Raw genomic sequence first — 21871 nt, forward strand, 5'->3', positions numbered from 1 at the left:
ATATTTTGATTTGTTTAACACTTTTTTGGTTACTACATGATTCCATATGTGTTATTTCATAGTTTTGATGTCTCCACTATTATTCTGCAATGTAGAAAATAGCAAGAATAAAGAAAAACCCTGGAATGAGTAGGTGTGTCCAAATTTTTGACTGGTACTGTACCTGTACACTCCTATTGGATAACATACAAAATAAACAATGAACTCCATAGTTTGATTGCATCCCATATCAATAACAGGACAATCATCCCAACACAAACCCATTTCAACAAGAACCCATCACATCAGGGAAATAAAATATAAAGCCCCTCATTCAACTTTAGCTGTGTGTGTGTGTCTAGAATTGAATGACTGACTGCACTGCTGTCGTGCACAGCAGCAGCTGGTACACAGTGTGCTGCATCATTGATCTGCTTTCTGTGACAGCTGATGGATGTCATACACTCAGGGACAGTAATTGGTGCATGTGTCCTCTGGACTTGGTCCTGTCGTCTCAGAGTGGAGGAAGTCAACTGGAATAAATGGAACACCAACCTGGGCATAATCAATGTGGTTCTGGGGAGCGGAGATACGGCCAGACGGTCCCCTACACACCATACCAGAGGTAGGCCTAGTAGTGCAGGGGGGCTGAAGAGAAACTATTTGAGTTTATGGTTTGAAGGCATTTTCACCCCTATTGGATCACATTCTAATATTATTCTGTCCAAATTAGTACTATTCAAATGCTATGAGCAGTATATATCGACATTAAAACACTGTATCAGTCATCTTGGCGTGCATTCAGCTGAAACTTTTTCTCCACAGAGAGGAGCTGGAGGGGGTTCCTGGGGACTGGTAGCCAGAGTGATAACGATGGGGAGCAGGTGTGCGCAATGATGGTTGCCAGGTGTGCGTAATGTGGGTTGTCAGGACTGGTGGTTAGTAGACCGGCGATGTTGAGCGCCAGAGTGGGAGAGTGGGAGTTGGTGTGACAGCACCCACCTCCTGGCGCACAGCTCCAGCCGCAGGATGATGCCGGGTAAGGGGATGGCCCCGAGGGCGAGGAGCGGGCCAGTCCTGGTGACGGAGTTGGAAATCCCGGATGATGTTGGGAAACAGGATTTCGTCCAACGGGACTCAACAGCGCTCCTCTGGACTATACCCCTCCCAGTCCACCAGGTACTGGAGCCGACCCCCACGACGTTTGGAGTCCAGGAGGGACGTGACGGCATAGGCGGGGCTCCCATCGATGTCTTGGGGAGGTGGAGGAGTGTTGCTAGGGACGGCACTTGCCAGGGGACCAGGAACCACTGGCCTGAGGAGGGAAACTTTGTTACCCCCCCCGGAGGACCTTGAAGGGTCGCACAAACTTGGGGCTCAGCTTCCCACAGGGCAGGCGAAGCAGAAGGTTCCTGGTGGAGAGCCAGGAATCGTTCCAAACCTCCTCTGCACACCTGAACCACTCATCCACCGTAGGAGCTTCGGTCTGGCTCGGGGTCCACGGAGCCAGGGCTGGCTAATACCCCAGGACACACTGGAAGGGGGTTAGCCTGGTGGAAGAGGGACGCAGTGAATTCTGGGCACACTCCACCCAGGGAAGGAACCAGGCTCCCCCTGCCGGTCCTGGCAGTGACTCCTAAGGAACCTCCCCAGCTCCTGGTTCATCCTCTCCACCTACTCGTTGGACTGAGGCTGGGACACGGAAGTGAGGCTGACTGTAACCCCCTGCTTCTCCATGAATGCTTTCCATACCCATGATGTGAATAGGACGCCATGATTTTAGACGATGTCCTTCCTCTGGAAGGCCATAGTGCCGGAAGACCTGCTGGAACAGTGCCTCAGCGACCTGGAGAGCGGTATGGAGAAATGGGAGATAGGGATAAAAAATAAGAAATTAGAGAATCTGGCAACAACAACCTTAATAGTAGTGAAACTCTCAGAAGGTGGGATATCAGTTATGAAATCAATGAACAGATGAGACCAAGGCCGCTGAGACACGGGAAGGGGAAGGAGTGTGCTGAGGAGATTTAGTTTGGGCACATAGCGAGCAGGAGTTGACATAGCGAGCAACGTCCTGCGCCAAGGTGGGGCCAGCAGTACTTTCCGGAGATGCATTGAATAGTGCGGGTGATACCTGGGTGTCCAGCGATGAGAGATGTGTGTGCCCAGCTCAACAGCCGATCCCTTATCACCGTGGGAACGTAGGTGTGCTCTGGAGGACAGGTAGCAGGCGCGGGTTCCCTCTCCAGATCCTGGCGAAGGTCCCCATCTACGTCCCAAGGCACAGGGGCAACGACTCGGGAGGACGGAATGATGGGTGCACTCAAGACAGGAACCTCTCCTGAATCGTAGAGACGGGACAGGGCATCGGCTTTGATGTTCTTTGAACCTGGGCGATATGACAAGATGAAGTCGAATCTTGTGAAGAAAAGGGCCCACCTTGCTTGCTGTGGGATCAGCCGCCTCGCTGTCTGTATTTACTCCAGGTTCCGAAGGTTGGTGAGGATGAGAAATGCGCTCTCCAGCCAGTGTCTCCACTCTTTAAATGCCAACTTCCCCGCCAAGAGCTCCTGGTCGCCGACATCATAGTTTCTCACTGCAGGAGACGGTTTTCTTTTTTTCTTTTTTCTTATATTTTTTTACCCTTTTTTCTCCCCAATTTCGTGATATCCAGTTGGTAGTTACAGTCTTGTCCCATCGCTGCAACTCCCGTACGGACTAGGGAGAGGCGACGGTTGAGAGCCATTTGTCCTCCCCGAAACACGACTCTGTCAAGTCGCACTGCTTCTTGACACACTGCTCACTTAACCCGGAAGCCTAACTAAACGGCACTTAAGCTTATTGTAGCCTGGCTGTTCTAAACTCAGCAAAAAAAGAAATGTCCCTTTTTCAGGACCCTGTCTTTCAAAGATAATTCGTAAAAATCCAAATAACTTCACAGATCTTCATTGTAAAGCGTTTAAACACTGTTTCCAATACTTGTTCAATAAACCATAAACGATTAATGAACATGCACCTGTGGAACGGTCGTTAAGAGACTAACAGCTTACAGACGGTAGGCAATTAAGGTCACAGTTATGAAAACTTAGGACACTAAAGAGGCCTTTCTATTGACTCTGAAAAACACCAAAAGAAAGATGCCCAGGGTCCCTGCTCATCTGCGTGATTGTGCCTTAGGCATGCTGCAAGGAGGCATGAGAACTGCAGATGTGGCCAGGGCATGTGGCCACATAAATTGCAATGTCCGTACTGCGAGACGCCTAAGACAGCGCTACAGGGAGACAGGACGGACAGCTGGACATCGTTCTCGCGGACATCGTTCTCGCAGTGGCAGACCACGTGTAACAACACCTGCACAGGATCGGTACATCCGAACATCACACCTGCGGGACAGGTACAGGATGGCAACAACTGCCCGAGTTACACCAGGAACGCACAATCCCTCCATCAGTGCTCAGACTGTCCGCAATAGGATGAGAGAGGCTGGACTGAGGGCTTGTAGGGCTGTTGTAAGGCAGGTCCTTACCAGACATCACTGGCAACATTGTCGCCTATGGGCACAAACCCACTGTTGCTGGACCAGATAGGACTGGCAAAAAGTGCTCTTCACTGACGAGTCGCGATTTTGTCTCACCAGGGGTGATGGTCGGATTCACGTTCATCGTCGAAGGAATGAGCGTTACACCGAGGCCTGTACTCTGGAGCGGGATCGATTTGGAGGGTCCGTCATGGTCTGGGGCAGTGTGTCACATCATCATCGGACTGAGCTTGTTGTCATTGCAGGCATTCTCAACGCTGTGTGTTACAGGTAAGACATCCTCCTCACTCATGTGGTACCCTTCCTGCAGGCTCATTCTGACATGACAATGCCACCAGCCATACTGCTCGTTCTGTGAGTGATTTCCTGCAAGACAGGAATGTCAGTGTTCTGCCATGGCCAGCGAAGAGCCCGGATCTCAATCCCATTGAGCACGTCTGGGACCTGTTGGATCGGAGGGTGAGGGCTAGGGCCATTCCCCCCAGAAATGTCCGGGAACTTGCAGGTGCTTTGGTGGAAGAGTGGGGTAACTGTTGCTGGCACCAAAATACCAGCAACAGTGTGTGAAAACCTTGTGAAGACTTACAGAAAACGTTTGACCTCTGTCATTGCCAACAAAGGGTATATAACAAAGTATTGAGATAAACTTTTGTTATTGACCAAATACTTATTTTCCACCATAATTTGCAAATAAATTCATTAAAAATCCTACAATGTGATTTTCTGGATATTTTTTTCTCATTTTGTCTGTCATAGTTGAAGTGTACCTATAATGAAAATTACAGGGCTCTTTCATCTTTTTAAGTGGGAGAACTTGCACAATTGGTGGCTGACTAAATACTTTTTTGCCCCACTGTATTTACACATAAACGCAGTTGACAGTGAGAGGACGTTTCTTTTTTTGCTGAGTTTATGTGCCTGTGACTACTTGCTAGCTTCATTGGCAAAAAAAGTTGGAACAAAGGGCTCTTTTCAATCTGTAAAGCTGAAGTGTTACAGATTCCGCTATATAAATGTAAAGGTAATTTCCCATTGAACCGACATATGGAGCATTTACCGTGAATGCAGTCTCTGCTAAAGCCGGAACATTGCCTTTTAAATTTCAATCATGCTGTAAACTTCCGCGATGCGGATTGAATAGAGCTAGCTAACAAGTGATGTTGGGCACTGATAAACAGCTTGTAGCTTGTGCTTTATGATCGTTTGAAAGCTTGCAGATGAGGAAGTTGTAGACATGTTATTGAATACACTGACTAGTTTTCATGCATTTTTGTTTACTTGAGAATTACTGCATCAAACACCTTAGCTAAATGTTAAATAACACGACTAAGACCTCCTCTGCAAAAACGTCAAAATTAATTACACATTTCTTGATTTATCTTAGATCAATTCTCACTATTTTAAGGAAGTGGATATGTTGTTGCAACGGCGACTCAGAAGGGACAAACAACAGTACCTGCCAGGGTTCGATATGTGAACATAACACACATTGACATCAAACCACACCCCCAAGACAACTCTTGGCTTCAGTCATCACCGCTAGCATTTCTTAATGAGTAATCATCAAAACGAGGTCAAATCAGGAAGTGCAGTTGCACTTTAAATTTCAATGGAGTTATAATGCCGATCTTCTGCGAAACTTCGGTGATATGGTTGAATATGTCCCTTGGTGATACTTTATCCATAGCATTTCACACCTGAATCTAGAATTCTGTGAGCATAGCATAACTTAATATTTTAACAGCATACTACTATTATGATTACTGTAAATCATGGACTTATTCTGACTGGTTTGGTGGACTGTCGGTCTCCATGAAAATTGTACATAAATACCCATTCACAAAGTTCATTGAAAGGTCACAAAATAATATCCCTTTGCCGCCGTCGATGAATCAACCCCTGCATTGCTCAAATGTCTCTCGATAGAGCGATACTGAACTGAACCCAGACCCCCCCCCCCCCCACCGTGCGCTCTTTATATAACTTCCAATTTCCATCCCTGCCAGACGGATCAAATCCAGCCAGTCCTGCAGATTTCACAGCTTGCTCTGGCTGTGTGACTTCCTGTCACTATTTTGCACCGGATTGCTTTGATACAATCAAAAGCACTGAATGTAATTGGTGCAATCACCGTACACCAGATGTTGCAGTTAAACGACAATGTGAGGCACAAGGGATGTACACTACATGACCAAAAGTATGTGGACACCTGCACAGGGACATTGTCATGCTGAAACAGGAAAGGGCCTTCCCCAAACTGTTGCACAAAGTTGGAAGCACAGAATTGTCTAGAATGTCATTCTATCATGTAGCGTTTAGATTTCTCTTCACTGGAACTAAGGGGCATGGAACACTGGAACATTATTCCTCCTCCACCAAACTTTACAGTTGGCACTATGCATTGAGTAGGTAGCGTTCTCCTGGCATCCGCCAAACTCAGATTCGTCCGCCGGACTGCCAGATAGTGAAGCGTGATTCATCCCTCCAGAGAATGCGTTTCCACTGTTCCAGAGTCCAATGGCGGCGAGCTTTACACCACTCCAGCTGACACTTGGTATTGCGCATGGTGATCTTAGGCTTGTGGTGCAGCTGCTCGGCCATGAAACCCATTTCATGAAGCTCTCGACGAACAGTTCGTGCTGACGTTTCTTCCAGAGGCAGTTTGGAACTCGGTGAGTGTGGCAACTGAGGACAGATGATTTTTACACGCTACACGCTTCAGCACTCGCCGGTCCTATTCTGTGAGCTTGTGTAGCCTACCACTTCACGGTGGAGCGGTTGTTGCTCCTAGACATTTCCACTTCACAATAACAGCACTTACAGTTGACCGGGGCAGCTCTAGCAGGATAGACATTTGACAAACTGACTTGTTGGAAAGGTGGCATCCTATGACGGTGCCATGTTGAAAGTCACTGAGCTCTTCAGTAAGGCCATTCTGCCGTCAATGTTTGTCTATGGAGATTGCATGGCTGTGCGCTCGATTTTATACACCCGTCAGCAATGGATGTGGCTGAAATAGCCAAATCCACTAATTTGAAGGGGTGTCCTCATACTTCTGTATATATAGTGTATGTATAGCTAGCCTAAAATCATTCATCGATTGTTGACTTCCTAACTGTGTCCAAATGCAGCAACTGTTCTGAGGTTTCTGTACCTGATTGATAGCACCTTGCCTCTATCTAAAAATCAATGACTATGTGATGATGATGCAGGTAAATCTTTATTTCACACAGTAACCTTCTATTGAAATGAAATCTGAAGGACTAAAATGGAAAAAACATGGAATACAGTCTCATCTAAGGAAATCATTCAACCAATCAGGGGGTAACACTATAAAACTCAATGGGGGGGTAACCCATGCAGATCTACTAGGCAGTGAGCAGACAGGTATATGGTCTGGACACAAACAAGGTTAAAAAGATTCCAATTTGTTCCATCTGTTCTCATTGAATGAAGGGTAGTAAACTTATACATACAAATAGGCCTATTCATATTTGTAAGTTCTGTACGGCTCATCAAATAAGAGAACAGGCATTTGGGCATCAAAAGAACATGACATCCATAGAACACTAATTTCAAAGCATAAATTAGAACTTTATTTAATTATTACAATATTACAAAAAGAGTAGCACAACTCTCACGCTTTTGCGTCTTATCTGTTGTACAGCCAGAGTGACACGTAAAAGAAAGGCTTATTGGGCCGTCTTCCATTTCACAGCAATAGTAAAGGGAACAAAGAGGAAAAATAAGATTTAAATAACAAGAAAATCAAGTATTATAAATAGTCACAACTGAAGCGTTGAAACTTTGATTTTTTTTGTTACAACCCAGTAACTACACATAGCTTTAAAATATAATTACAAAATATTACTCCATTTCTTGTTTTCGTAAAAAAAAGAATCTAAGGAATTGCTTTTTCTATTCAACAAAAACGTCATAAAAAAATGTTTAACAGAAATTGCTGTTCCTCTGTATGTATCCTTGCAATCTTCCATCATAATTTTTGATTTTCATTATAACCATGCTTGTTTTCAAAGGAAAGTCCAAGGACCAAATACTTAAGGCTTTTTAAGGGCTGTTTGGGAGGGAGGTGAACAGAATGTGGATGTCAGTGTCCACCCACTCTCACATACAGACACACACGAGCACATACAAAACACAAGTTTATACTCAACCCACGTCAGCAGGCATCACACACACACACACACACACACACACACACACACACACACACACACACACTACACTTTAAAGTTAGAGTAGTATAGTAGGTAAGCCAGTGTACAATAAAATAAACAATGCATTTGCTGTTTAACTTAAGTCATTTTTGTTTACCTCCAAGTGATCTTGCAAGTGATCAATTTGGTCTCTTCAAGCACACGTCATATCAGAATCAGTAGCAACTACACCTAACTTAATGATAAATAAAACATTTTTTTTTAAACTCAGAATCAAAACTGATTTGGTTCATCGTTAGTTTCTAATATAATATTAGTAACAATTATATTTCTTCCACTCCAGTAGTAAGGTTTAGTCCTGATAACTAGCCTCCTCCCTTCACTAAACAACTGCCAAACAGAACTTTGCATCTCAACAATTCAAGTAATATTTTTCGGGTTTACCAAAATTATAGGAAAAAAATGTAAGCAACATAAAAAGTCACATATTATGTCAATGTGACTTTGGCCATTTCAGGATTCAGACAGAATGAACAGATTTGATTAATTTTTTCACTCCATTTAAATAAAAATATGTTATTCCACAATCATGTTGCCAACCTCAATTGGCAATGGTGACAAAATGGTTTGTAACAGACACCTGAATTCATTGCAGCATTTTGAGCAAGAGAGCATCGGTTGGTTGGCTCCCCCAGTCAGTCCCCACATTAAATTGCTCCCTGCAGGATCTAGATGTCAATACAGCATATATCTATACTCTGTACAAACATCAACCTGATTAGATACTTCGATGATAGACAGGAATCAACCTTGAACAGTGGGTGACCTGATTCATAAAACAGTCCTATTACACAAATAAATACATAAAAAAGAAAAGAAAAAAAGCCTCTTTGTACATGTGCATATGGCAAGTGTCTCCGTCTTTACTTTGTAGTGTCCAGTGACTGACAGTTCCACATATATATATATATATATATATATATATATGCTTTTAATTTCGATGTCACAACGAGATTCACATGTAAACGTAATAAGGGAAAATTAGCCACTTGTCCAATAAAACTAGTCGGAGCGGAGAAATCCCCACTCGACCCTGTAAAAACATCAAGATCCTTATGAGAATGTGTTTTCTTTCCTCCATCAACGATCAGTGTGTTTTCATCCATCGTCTGCAGGAGACATCTTTTATGCTTAAAATAAAAAAACTCTTAGGACAGATCTGAAGTCAAAATAACTCTGTATCCTTAGATCCAGGCACACTGACAGACAGGTAGGATGGGAAAAAAGGTAGGGAATGACGACAATCACATACATAAGAAACGTTCCCTAGAGGGTGCCTACTGAAAGCACTCATTTACAAAATCAATTGATCACTTGCAAGATTGACTACAAAAAAAGAAAACACTGCTCTTTATTAAATATATTTGTCCTTTTTTTAATGTCAGTGTTCATTTTTACTTAATTTAATTGTATTTCATGTTTTTCCATTCTTAAGACTAAAAGAAGAAGGTTCTTGTTTTTGATAACTGCTGTATAGACAATGCCGGCCATAGCTTATCTTATCTGTACCCTGGGTGCTGGATGTGAGCGGTTCTGCCGTCCCCTGGGCCAACCTCGGGCCCCACCCTGTTCATTGGTGGCCTGTGCATCTTGCCCATCAGCCCCAGATTCTGATCTCGGAAGCAGGGCGTCTGAAAGTCCCCGCCCAAGTAATCTGCTGTTTTCATCAGACTAGTCTGGCTGGAGGAGGAGGAAGAGGAGGTGGAGCCGCCGCCCCCGGGCCTGTAATGGCCTCCCACAGGGGGCCCGCCGCAATCTAGCGTGGTGGTGCCCCCTGAGGCCCCCCCATGGAACGGCATGGCCAGGTCCTGAGACCCGGAGCTGTCGCTGTTGGGCGTGGGCAGGATGCTGCTGTTCCACACAGCGTGTGGCTGGAAGTAGTGGCCACCATTGGTGTAGTGGGCCAGTGGACCCCCAGGCATGCCGTTGTTGTTGACGGGAGGAGAGGGGGTGGGCTTCTCTATAGGAGGCTTCAGGCTGTATGAATGGCCCACACACAGCTCCGGGGGGTAGCCTATGCGGGAAGGGTGCTTGCAGGGGTGGCCCCCACCGTCCTGCTGCATGTGCTGTAGATAGGCCAACTGGTGTTGGTTCCAGCGCATCTGCTGCTGCTGTTGGTGATTATGTTGTTGTTGTTGATGCTGCTGCTGTTGTAAATGCCGTTGGTGTTGCTGTTGTAAATGCTGTTGGTGCTGCTGTTGTAAATTATGTTGGTGTTGCTGCTGTTTGAGATCATTGTGGTAAACAGGCATCCTGTTCATGGCAGCCATGTTGTTTTGGGGGTTAGCGGGGGCAGCAGCCTTGTCTGCGGGACACATGATGCAGTTGTGGTGTGGGGGCAGGCCGGGGGGGCAGGCGTTGGCGTGCGGGTTGCTGTGCATGGACACCCTGGAGCAGGCGTTGTTGAAGAGGTTGCGGCTGATGGGGCTGGGGTTGGCAATCTGGCCCTCACACATGGAGGTGGCTCCAGCCCCCTGGGCCCGGGCTTGGCAGAACTGGTTGATCTGGTGCACGATGCTGCTCAGGTCTGGCTGGCGGCTCTGGTTCAAGCCAGCAGCCATGGTGAGCGGAATGGTTGAGGTAGAGACTGTAACGTTAGGCGGTGCGTCGCCATCGGGCAGCTTCCGGCCACCCTGCAGTTCAGGAGGTGGCTGCCCCTGCTGCTGAAGGTGCTGTTGCTGCTGCTGTTGGAGCAAGAGGGTGAGACCAGAAGGAGGCTGGGGATGGCCCAGTGCTTGGGGGTGGGACAGTGTCTGGGGCCTGGGCAGCCCCTGTTGCGGGTGCTGCTGTTGGGGCATGCAGGGTGGGTGTCTGAGGCCCTGCTGCTGCTGGGGGTGAGTCTGTTGTAGAGTCTGTGGGTGAGTCTGGCTCGCAAGTTGAGGATTCAGGTTCTGCTGAGACTGGGACCCGCCCTGGCCTTGGGAAGGGGGGTGGTGGAGGTTTAAAGTGCTGGCCGAGGCAGCTGCTGTAAAGGGCCCCCGAGGGCCAGGGGGGTTCATGATGACCCCAGAGGGGTGCAGGCGCGCCCGGCTGCCGTCAAAGTCTTTGAGGATGCCCTTGACGACAGGCACCTTGACGATGGCAAGGAGGCCGGACTTGGCGTTGGCCTGAGAGGGGGGGTAGGGGCTGTAGCGCTGGCCTGAAGTATCCAGCCCGTTGACTGTGCGGCGCACGTGGTTCCTCTGGGGGACCTTGACACTGTTGGGGAAGATCTTAATGGTCAGGGGGTTGTTGGCAATCTTCTTAGCATAAGCATCCAATTCCGCAGGGGTTGGATACTGAGCGGATCTCATCCTCTGTGTAGTGTCCCCTGGGGTGACAGAGACAGAAAGATAGAGAGGTGGGTGGAGAGAGGGAGAGAGAGCACAGGGGGGAATGACAAAGGGGGGGAGAGAGAGAGAGAAACGTGTTAACGCAGGTAAAAAGCTAAATGTCAAGTTTCTCGTCAGAAGAGCAGATGTGTGGTAATCTGACCGGAGGTTCTAAGGTTCTCTTCTGAGAAGAACGGAACCGGACTGACTTCAACAACATTCTCACATTCCAAATCTCAGCACTTCCCCTAATATCAAAAACAGCACAGTGCTCTCAACTCATACCTCACAGGGACACAATAGAAGCTGAACCCCAAATGGCACCCTATTCTCTTTATAGTGCACTACTTTTGGTCAAAAGTAGTGCAGTATATAGGGAATAATGTGACATTTTGGACGCATACAGAGAGTTTGATCTTGACTGGATTCCCCGAAGCAAGCAACACATTCCAATCTCTATTCCTATTCTGAAGTGCCGTAGTTGAGGTTTACAGTCAGTCAGTAACGTTGAGGTCAGTAGCTTCGGATCATTATGAGTTGTAGCTAACAATAAGTGTGTGTGAGATGTGAATCAGAGAGTGACAAAGAAGAAAGGACTTACTTTGCCTGCTACTGATTCCCAGACTAAACAAGGCAACAGTAAATATGTCGTCCCCCACGAATGATGTAGCGCCCCCCCTTGGGCCAATTGAGATATCGCGTGTGACTAACATATTTCAGTGAATTACTATAGCTCCTGCCTTGAGCCAATCAGTGTAATTTTGTAAATTCCGGATCTCGATGGTAAGACACATCATTCACCCAAGTTTCGAAAAAAAATCGGGCCAGAGTTGTCTGAGATCTTGCATGCGACTAACGTATGAACGAACGGACGGACAGAGACAGATCCACAGTCCCCTCCCCGATTTCATTGTGGGGGACAACAAAGAGGAGTGAGGCAGAAAGGGAGAGGCAGTGCTGGTCCCCTGTGTCTACCAGGGGGATAGTTCTCCTCTGTGTCAAATAGGGAGGGAGAGGGGGTAGGGAGGTAGGGGGGTAGGGATGGAATTAGGGAGCGCAAGAGGCAGAGAGAGAGAGGCAAAGAGAAAGTGCGAGAGAGGTAGAGAAAGAGCGGAGCAGGTCCATGACAGCAGACAGTAATCACACAGCGTCTCTCTGATCTCTGGAACACCACTGAGCCCTCAGCCTTCTGACTGAGACATTTGTTACAGCTACTAAGCACCTCACTGGCTATATTTAACAATGCCCCAGTGTGTCTGAAGATGCTGTAGTTTGAGTATGTGTATGTTTTTGTGTTTGGGGGAGTGTAAGACTGATAAGGTGTGTGTTTGACATGTGTATTCAGGTGCCTGTGAGTGTGTCGTGTGTGTGTTCAGCATGTGCTAAGGTGATGGCGTGTTTCTGTCACTCGGTGAGACTCATTTTCTTTCCCCAACTGTAAAAGTCAGTTATAATGTAATATGAGAGAGAGAGGCCTGCCTCCAGCCATTGTGATCTGGGTTGAGGAGAGGTTCTGTATGCAACCTCACCAAGCCTCCCCTCCCCGAGCTGAGCCCTGGGCCTCAAACCCGGTCACCCTCCCTGCCCCAGCCAGCCAGCCTGACCTACATGCATACACATGCAGTCACGTCCCAAATGACAACCTATTCCCTACATAGTGCACTACTTTTGACCAGGGCCCATGGTGCCATTTTGGATACACCGACAGATAGTGAGACACAGGCAGTCCCACAGTGATGCCTTTTGAAAACACTGTCTGAACCAAAGTGAACCCCCATCTTTTAACATCCAAACCATACGTTCTTATATTTAGTTATTCTATTCAATTACTATATCTAGTACAACATCCTTCTATTAAATACGTGGGTAAAAAAACTAAACTCTATTGAGTTTTAGAGGGTGGCTAGTTCTGTCTTTTACTGGGGACGAAATGTCTAAAATGTCAAGTAATGCTACCGGGTTCCATCGCAGACTCATCTCCTAATGTGGATGTGAATGGGTTTTAGTCTTTCCAGTATAGCTGTAAGTCTCTCTCTCCATCTACCTCTCCTCTCCTCAGCCTCACAGGCAGCATGCAGTGAGTGGGCTAGGCAGAGTGGCACTAGGCAGAGAGCTGAGCTGTGAAGACTGGCATGGTGGTGTCACAATGCTAAGGGGCTAATTAATCCGCTCTCTTTTTTTAAAAATGCACAGGAAACAAAGGGTGGCAATGAGATGGGCCCCATCGATGAGGATGGGGGCGTGCTCTCTCTTCTGTCTCCTGTTGTACACGACAAGCTGCTTATTTTTGTTGACTTTGAGGGAGAGGTTCTTTTCTGGGCACCTCCCTCTAGTCTCGTTGCTGTCAGTAATCAGGCCTACCACTGTCGTGTCGTCAGAAAACTTGATGATTGAGTTGGAGTTGTGCGTGGCCATGCAGTAATGGGTGAACAGGGAGTACAGGAGGGGGCTGAACACACCCCTGGAGGATCCAGTGTTGAAGATCAGTGTGGCGGAAGTGTTGTTGCCTACCCTCACCACCTGGGGTCGGCCCGTTAGGAAATCTAGGATATAGTTGCACAGGGAGCATTTCAGACCCAAGGCCCGAGCTTAGTGACGAGAATGGAGCGCACTATGGTGTTAAAATCTAAGTTGTAGTCGATAAACAGCATTTCAGATAGGTATTCCTCTTGCCAGGTGGGATAGGGCGGTGTGCAGTGCAACGGTGAGTGAGCCGTTGAATTGAGACTGTTTGGACTCGTCCATGTTTCCAGTTACTTTACTGTGGTTAAATGCGGCGGTTCACGCTTAAAGTTTGGCGGGAATGCTGCCATCTATCCACGGTTTCTGGTTTGGGTATGTTCTAATCGTCACTGTAGGAATAACATCCTCTATGCACCTCCTGATGAACCCAGAGACAGTCAGTGTATTCGTCAATGTTATTGCCAGAGGGGCCCAGTCCGTGATCAAAATAGTCCTGTAGCATGGATTCCAAAATTAACAATTTTTGCCCGCAAAAATCACAAAAACATCCTAATGAAATCCTGGAGGGACTGCCCAATGGAGGAACACATAGAAAAAGTATTTTACAGTCAGTAACACACACACACAACTGTTATTACCAAACAATATTTAAACTGTAGGGGGGCCAAAGGCTGGCTGGCTCATTCATTTCTCTCTCAAGACAAGAGTGACTTAAAAAATCTCTTACTGTTTAAATTATGTGGACATAGGGAATGTAGCTGTGATCTACTTCAAATCTCTGTATCTTCCCATGTAGCCCCTTCGATAAAGTAGCTGCGTGTATAGAGTAAAATTGTTCTGCCTGCTCCATTTGTTGTACTTCTCTCTACATGCTTCCTTCTCTGTGCTGTGGAGGAATCGGGGGGCCATTTCCACTTTCCAAGCTGCTGAGGTTAACGATCGCTCTCCCAACAGCATCAGACTCAGTCTGAGAACAAGCTGTTACTGTGTACTTGACCCACTCCTCTCCTCTGATAGTCCTCAACATTTCACAGGTATCGTGTGTGTGTGTGTTCTCATCTATTTAACGTCGCTCTTCAGTCTCTCTCCCCAATGATAAATAAAGCTGCTGCCCTGAACCCTATACTATGAATGTAGTTTGAGGAGTTAGCGAGGTAACTTTGGTCAACTCGGAGTTCAAACGGTACCACAGAAGTGGCTCACCTTTCAGCCAGCTAAATTTCTATGGCAACGAATCCTTCAGATCTAACCTGCTCCGGGCAGGCTAACTCAGGGCTTATTACATTTAACCGGAATTAAAATGTCTGAGCTGCGAGTTGAAGACTAATGAAGTCAGATTCCCTCCCTCTCACAAAGATTGAGTCAACATAAACTTAATTTGCAGAAGACAACTGATTAAATATTGTATTAATCAAATGTGTTTTTGTGTGTTAAAAAATAGTAATGGTCAAATGCCTATCACATTACACATTTAGAAATGACAAATGCATTTGAAACTTCACACACAGTAAAACCTTTGTATGACTTAATACAATTATTTTATCGATAGGAATGGGAAAAAAGGTACTCATTCATTGGTAAACCAAACTTTTACTTTCAGCCCCTACTGCTTTGATGTGCATTACAGAACACAGCAGCGCAGCAAGCGACAGACATTATTACAGAGTGGACCTTTTTAAAACCATGCTTGTTCCACTGTACTGTCGTCACATGCCTGCCAGAGGAGAGGAGGAGGAACAGAACAACATGGCGGACGTTGGCACTTAGTGAGACTCCCCCTCGCTTGGCACTGAGCTCCTGGGGGTAGGCGGATTACAGTGATTCTGAAATTACAGTCTTGATGAGCCATAGATGGAGAGAGACAGAGTTTTATAACACACAAACCTGCTGCAGGAACTAGCTAGAGGGAGATAGAGATTTCTGTGCCTCAGGGAGAGGGGGGAAAGGGGGGAGTAATAATGCACAGAGGACGTAATCTAAAAGCTTTCCCACACTGATTGTTGGATTCAGTCTTTTAAGATAATTAGATGTCACACTGTGCGATGTTACCAAATACACATTTTTGAGATCAACCTAGACAGATTGTACGACTTGCTTGTTCTGTTGAGAAATTGTGCGATTGGCTTGCGAGGCTATGTAAACCAACATCGGCTACGTCAAGTGCAGCGGTGTATTAGAACTGCGCATGTGCCAGCACCAGCCAGTATGCATCTTAGAAATAGTTTTCATATACAAACTTTATATGTCCGAACTCAGAATTAAATAGGCTTCCCAAAAATAACATGGTAAAAAGTTTATTTTGATTGGCGATTGTCCATTTATCAAAATCCCATCAGGTGGCCTGATTTCAGATTTGTTATGTAAACAAGATTATTAGGGAAATCATTCGTCTTGCAAAGCATGTAAACGTTTAAATCATACTATTATATTAAATCGGACTATTCAAAATCATATTATTGTGCGCATACTCAGTGTAGGTCGTGTTCCTATTGGTCAGTCACCAGGATCGGCTCGTAACACCAGCCACACTGCACGATTAAGGCTACATGTTTTTGCCAGAACTTTGTCAGAGCCTACGGCCGCACGTAGTGCTACTTAAAAATCGGCAGATCTCGACCCTGTCACAATGAGAGTGCCAAGACATTCCACAATCATTTACGGCCTAAGAATTTGCACACGACGTGAACATTATGTCTGGACTACAAAATCGTGGCATAAGATGGCCAACATCGTACAGTCGGAGAGCTTGGATAGGAGATTTGAGAAGAATTCTACAGGACTTGGCACCAGTTCTGAGGGACCAAAAAGACAGGAGAAAACATGATTTGGTGTCCATTGTTCAAAACAACATGCATTGGTTGTACATTTTTGTTCAATGTAACCATCATGTGATCGTAAACCATAGGAATCTCAGAAATGAATTCAATAACAGCAAATACCGAAAATATTTAGGACTATCGACTGAAGTGTGCGTGTGTGTGTGTGTGTGTGTGTGTGTGAGAGAGAGAGATATGTCACCTGGGGTTGGGAGAGAGGGTTGGGGGTGAGGTGGTATCACACGTTGAAACAGTGCGAGAAGGGTGTGTTGCTCACAGATGGGTAGAGGATGTTCACAGCTTTCTGTAAGTATACTTTTTATTTCTCAACTAAATTTTGAGCTCAATAGCAACTATTTTTTACAAACAAGACATTTGATATGGCTATGACATACGGAAAGTGCGAAATGCACATTGGACATTGCATAGGCCTCATTGGGTGCTAGGCTACAACTGCAAAATGTTTTTTTTTTTAACATTACAGTGCTGTTAAGATTAATACATGGCTACTAGCAGCAGGTATAATCTTAGTGATATAGCTAATGTGCTTTGAGTTTCCCCCAAAATTAGCCCCTAATAAATTAGCCTATGATATTAGAGCACAAAGATTTTAGATTGTAGTGGACAAAGACGAAAAGAACTTTGACAGGGCCAAATGCAGGGCAACACGCTATTTAGGTAGGATGCAATTTTGGAACTTTTATTTTTTTATTTTTCCGTATTAATAATAATTTGTTTTATTATTATTGTTATTTTATTCATTATTATTGTAGGCCTGTGTGTTCATCTAAACCAGTTCTTTAAAATATGGAAAATGTGTTGTGTCATTCTGTTCAGACATTTGTTTGCTAAATAAAGTTTAATCTGTCTTTAATTGTGTCCCTGTATTTACACTGAATAAAAACAAAACATGCAACAATTTCAAAGGTTACTGAGTTACAGTTCATATAAGGAAATCAGTGAATTTGAATAAATTCATTAGGTGCTAGTCTATGGATTTCACCTCATGCAGCACAACACCTCCTTTGCATAGAGTTGATCAGGCTGTTGATTGTGGCCTGTGGAATGTTGTCCCGCTCCTCTTCAATGGCTGTGCGAAGTTGCTGGATATTAGCGGGAACTGGAACACGCTGTCGTACACGTCGATCCAGAGCATCCCAAACATGCTCAATGGGTGACATGTCTGGTGAGTATGCAGGCCATGGAAAAACTGGGACACAACTTACAGAAATTGTTCACAACATTGACATCAGCAAACCCGCTCGCCCACACGACGCCATACACGCTGTCTGCCATTTGCCACTTCTCCAGCATGCCAGTGGCCATCGAAGTGGAGCATTTGCCCACTGAAGTCGGTTACGACGACAAACTGCAGTCAGGTCAAGATCCTGGTGAGACCGTTTCTGACATCTTGTACAGAAATGATTCGGTTGTGCAAACCCACAGCTTCATCAGCTGTCTGGGTGGCTGGTCTCAGACGATCCTACAGGTGAAGAAGCCGGATGTGGAGGTCCTGGGCTGGCGTGGTTACACGTGGTCAGCGGTTGTAAGGCCGGTTGGACGTACTGCCAAATTCTCTAAAACGACATCAGACTCGGCTTATGGTAGAGAAATTAATATTAAATTATCTGGCAACAGCTCTGGTGGACATTTCTGCAGTCAGCATGCTAATTGCACGCTCCCTCAAAACTTGAGACATCTGTGGCATTGTGTTGTGTGACAAAACTGCACATTTTACAGTGGCCTTTTATTGTCCCCAGCACAAGGTAAACCTGTGTAATGATCATGCTATTTAATCAGCTTCTTGATATGCCACACCTGTCAGGTGGATGGATTATCTTGGCAAAAGAGAACTGCTCACTAACTGGGATGTAAACAAAGTTGTGCATTTTAGAGAAATAAGCGTTTTGTGCATATGGAATATTTCTGAGATAAATTATTTCAGCTCATGAAACATGGGACCAACAGTTGTTGCGTTTATATTTTTTGTTCAGTATAGCTTATACGTAGGACTGTTGTAAAATAAATATCATTAGCCTATTGCTGTCATTTGTTGGGTATGGTAGGCACTAGCCTTTTTTTTGTAATTGCTGCAATATAGCCCATTAAAACCTTTTGTGACAGTTTAAACCAGTTCGCAATTGTTTTGTTTCTTTCTGTTGAGCCATTTTCTTGCACAAAATTAAGTTACAACTGCAATGTTGTGTTTGCCACAACATAATATCCTGCTCGTATTTTCCCTATAAACAATGGTTTGACTTATGATATTACCCTAATAAAGTTTAGAAACTTTTGGTGTGGTGTGGGTATTAGCCTATTATACTGCAGGCTTATGTTATGAAGGCAGTGAGCATCGGTGCTCCAACTGACTCAGAGGAAGAACGTTTTAGGACTACCATAATTACTCCTACAATCTAACAATGCTTATCTTTATAAAAAATATTTGGATCGAAAATGTACGAATTAGCCTCCTTCCGTACACCAATATCTGTATTGCAAGGTGGTATAACCCCGCTACTACCTGTGCACTGCCTTTAAAAGACCTTGGGTCTTGTAAATGGAATGAATGACTTGCGTGCGTGCGCGCGTGTGTGTGTGAGTGAGTGAGAGAGCAAGAGAGAGAGGGAATGAATGACGTGTGAGTGAGTGAGTGAGTGAGTGTGTGATAGAGGGAATGAATGACGTGTGTGTGAGTGAGTGAGTGAGTGAGTGTGTGTAGAGTAGAGACCCTTACATTTCTGAAGTCCAGTGTTCATCTGCGTGTGGGAAAGAAGCTGGAGGGAGAGGTCACCTGGCCCTGGCAGGCAGGCCAGCATTTCACACAGACACTAATGCAACATGGGACATTCGTTGCTACTCACACTGCAGAGAGAGAGGGGGAGAGGGAGGAAGAGAGAGGACAGGAGCGAGGTCAGAACGCAGACATAACTGCAGGGACACATATGCTACATAGAGATACTTGGCTAATAGAACTCTCAGTCCTGGGGGGGGGGGGGTCAATTCAGGGAGGACACAGTTACCTTTCAATTAGAAAGTGTTTCACACCTGGAGCATCAGGTAGAGGTGACATTTGATGTGAATAACAACTTAAATTAAAACATCAAACAGCCAAGGTAAAACGTGGGGCAGACTCTTCCCCAGGCCTTGGTAGGTTTAAAATTACTATGTCACAGAGTCAACCCCACCCCACCCCCTCAAAAGCAAGTGAAATCGCAAAAAAAGCATCAGCACCCTTCTACAACATTCCATTTGCATATACACTGCTCAAAAAAATAAAGGGAACACTTAAACAACACAATGTAACTCCAAGTCAATCACACTTCTGTGAAATCAAACTGTCCACTTAGGAAGCAACACTGATTGACAATAAATTTCACATGCTATTGTGCAAATGGAATAGACAAAAGGTGGAAATTATAGGCAATTAGCAAGACACCCCCAATAAAGGAGTGGTTCTGCAGGTGGTGACCACAGACCACTTCTCAGTTCTTATGCTTCCTGGCTGATGTTTTGGTCACTTTTGAATGCTGGCGGTGCTTTCACTCTAGTGGTAGCATGAGACGGAGTCTACAACACACACAAGTGGCTCAGGTAGTGCAGCTCATCCAGGATGGCACATCAATGCGAGCTGTGGCAAGAAGGTTTGCTATGTCTGTCAGCGTAGTGTCCAGAGCATGGAGGCGCTACCAGGAGACAGGCCAGTACATCAGGAGACGTGGAGGAGGCCGTAGGAGGGCAACAACCCAGCAGCAGGACCGCTACCTCCGCCTTTGTGCAAGGAGGAGCACTGCCAGAGCCCTGCAAAATGACCTCCAGCAGGCCACAAATGTGCAAGACCCATTGAAATCATTTAGAATATGTGTTTCCACCCTAGGGTCACACACTACTCAAAGAAAATGTATAACTTTTATTAAATCAAAAACATAAAATACTGTCATAAATTTGAAAAATACCATAAGCCATTTTGGCCATATCGCCCAGCCCTACTACGGTCCCCAACAAGGCCTCAAGAGGCAACAGCCACAATGTGAGTACATTTAGGGGATATCAAACAATGGAGTAGAGAGACCGTATGAAATTAAATAAATAACAAGGTACTTTAATAACGAGAGGCTGTCTGTGAGCTTGCCACCCAGTAACATAATCAGAGGTAACATCAGCAGCAGAGAGAGAACAGCTTTAATTGCAGACTGCTTCACTTAGTTACAGTATTCAAAACACCACAGATGCTTGTACTGAAGAACAGTCAGGGAGCAAATTAAGTCGACAGGGTGTGTTGCCCCGTGCCCTTATCCTTTGCTGCCATGTGGCATCAGAACAAACACCGGAGCACAGACAAACACACACACACCGCGTTGTTATGAGGAAGGAAATTACCCACAAAACAACCTTGGCATGGCCGTCTGCCGCAGGGTGCCGGCTTAAAAGTGCCTGTCACCTGTAGAAGGGGAGAGAGGGTGAGATGAACTCCCTTTAAAAACACAGGAGCTGAAAAAGGTCAGGATGACAGCTCATTTAAATCCTCCCTGGGAGGGGAAACAAAACAAGCCTTAATGAAGCTGGCAGTTACACACACACAGAGAGAAAGACAGAGGTGGAAGGGCGGTTAGGGCTGGGGGAGGCTTGACGGGGGTAATGGGCGGTAGAGGGAGTGCACTTTCTTCACACCACCAGACAGATCATGGATTTGCTGCTGTTCCGTTCTATGTGGCAAGGGGTGATGCTGCGTCATCCTCCCTGACACCCCCCTCCCCTCCATCAGTCCTGCACACTCTGCTTCCTGATTTACAGCCTGACCAGTGGCCAACCATATGGCAGCAATCCCTGCCCTTGATTCAACGTGTCACCACGCATTAACTTTAATTGGCCTGATAGGTTGGTTTTATAGGTTGGTTTTTCCTCCCTGTAAGGATTTGAGGAATAGAAGATTTCAGCACCGGTCTTACAGCTGCAAGGAATATTTTCCCGCTTTTGCGCCTATTTTTACCCCTCTCTTTCATTCATTCATCTTAGTGCCAACGTTTCTCTACAAGGATGACAATCTTTTCAAGAACACAAAAGGCATTGGGGTGGAGGTAGTCAACCTCACATCAAATGCAGACGTGTGGTTACAGGTGTTTCAAGAGGAATATAGATAGACGAGGATGGGAGGGTTCAGTCAAAACAAGATCCCAATTTATTGGTTTGTTGCATACACACCCAGAGGAATGCATCAACACACACAAACAAGGGCTTGACATTAACTTTTTTAGCCACTTGTTCAGACAAGTAGGACATATTTTTTACTCATGTCACCTTTTTACTCAAGTTGCAACAACAACAAAAATGTTACACTATGGGCCAAAAACATGACTTTACATTTTGCTGTATGATGCAAGGAACCACTTCACAAAATAAAATGCATGTTAATCACTGGTACTGCTGGTCTCTGATCCCATATATTATATCTGCTACAGTTGTGGCTTTGAGCAAGGCACTTAACAAAACGAAGAAGTGGATCGTGGACTTCAGGAGACAGCAGAGGGA

General features: G+C 45.5%; 1 protein-coding gene across 7 annotated transcripts in view; it reads right to left on the reverse strand.

Moving 5' to 3' along the window:
• Nucleotides 1-6718: 6718 nt before the first annotated feature.
• The window catches only part of LOC120030323 (protein FAM222B-like), a 66006-nt gene continuing 50853 nt past the window's right edge, over nucleotides 6719-21871 (reverse strand). For 4 of the 7 annotated variants that reach the window (XM_038975728.1, XM_038975736.1, XM_038975714.1 and 1 more), the window contains one exon: nucleotides 6719-11065. In XM_038975728.1, coding sequence (XP_038831656.1) covers nucleotides 9255-11065 — 1811 coding nt within the window. In that variant the 3' untranslated portion in view covers nucleotides 6719-9254. Of the gene's footprint in view, nucleotides 11066-19079; nucleotides 19208-21871 lie in introns of all 7 variants that reach the window. The other 3 variants (XM_038975706.1, XM_038975688.1, XM_038975696.1) reach the window with 1 other exon arrangement.

This window comes from Salvelinus namaycush, chromosome 3 (assembly GCF_016432855.1).
Source record: "Salvelinus namaycush isolate Seneca chromosome 3, SaNama_1.0, whole genome shotgun sequence".
NCBI classification, from domain to species: domain Eukaryota; kingdom Metazoa; phylum Chordata; class Actinopteri; order Salmoniformes; family Salmonidae; genus Salvelinus; species Salvelinus namaycush.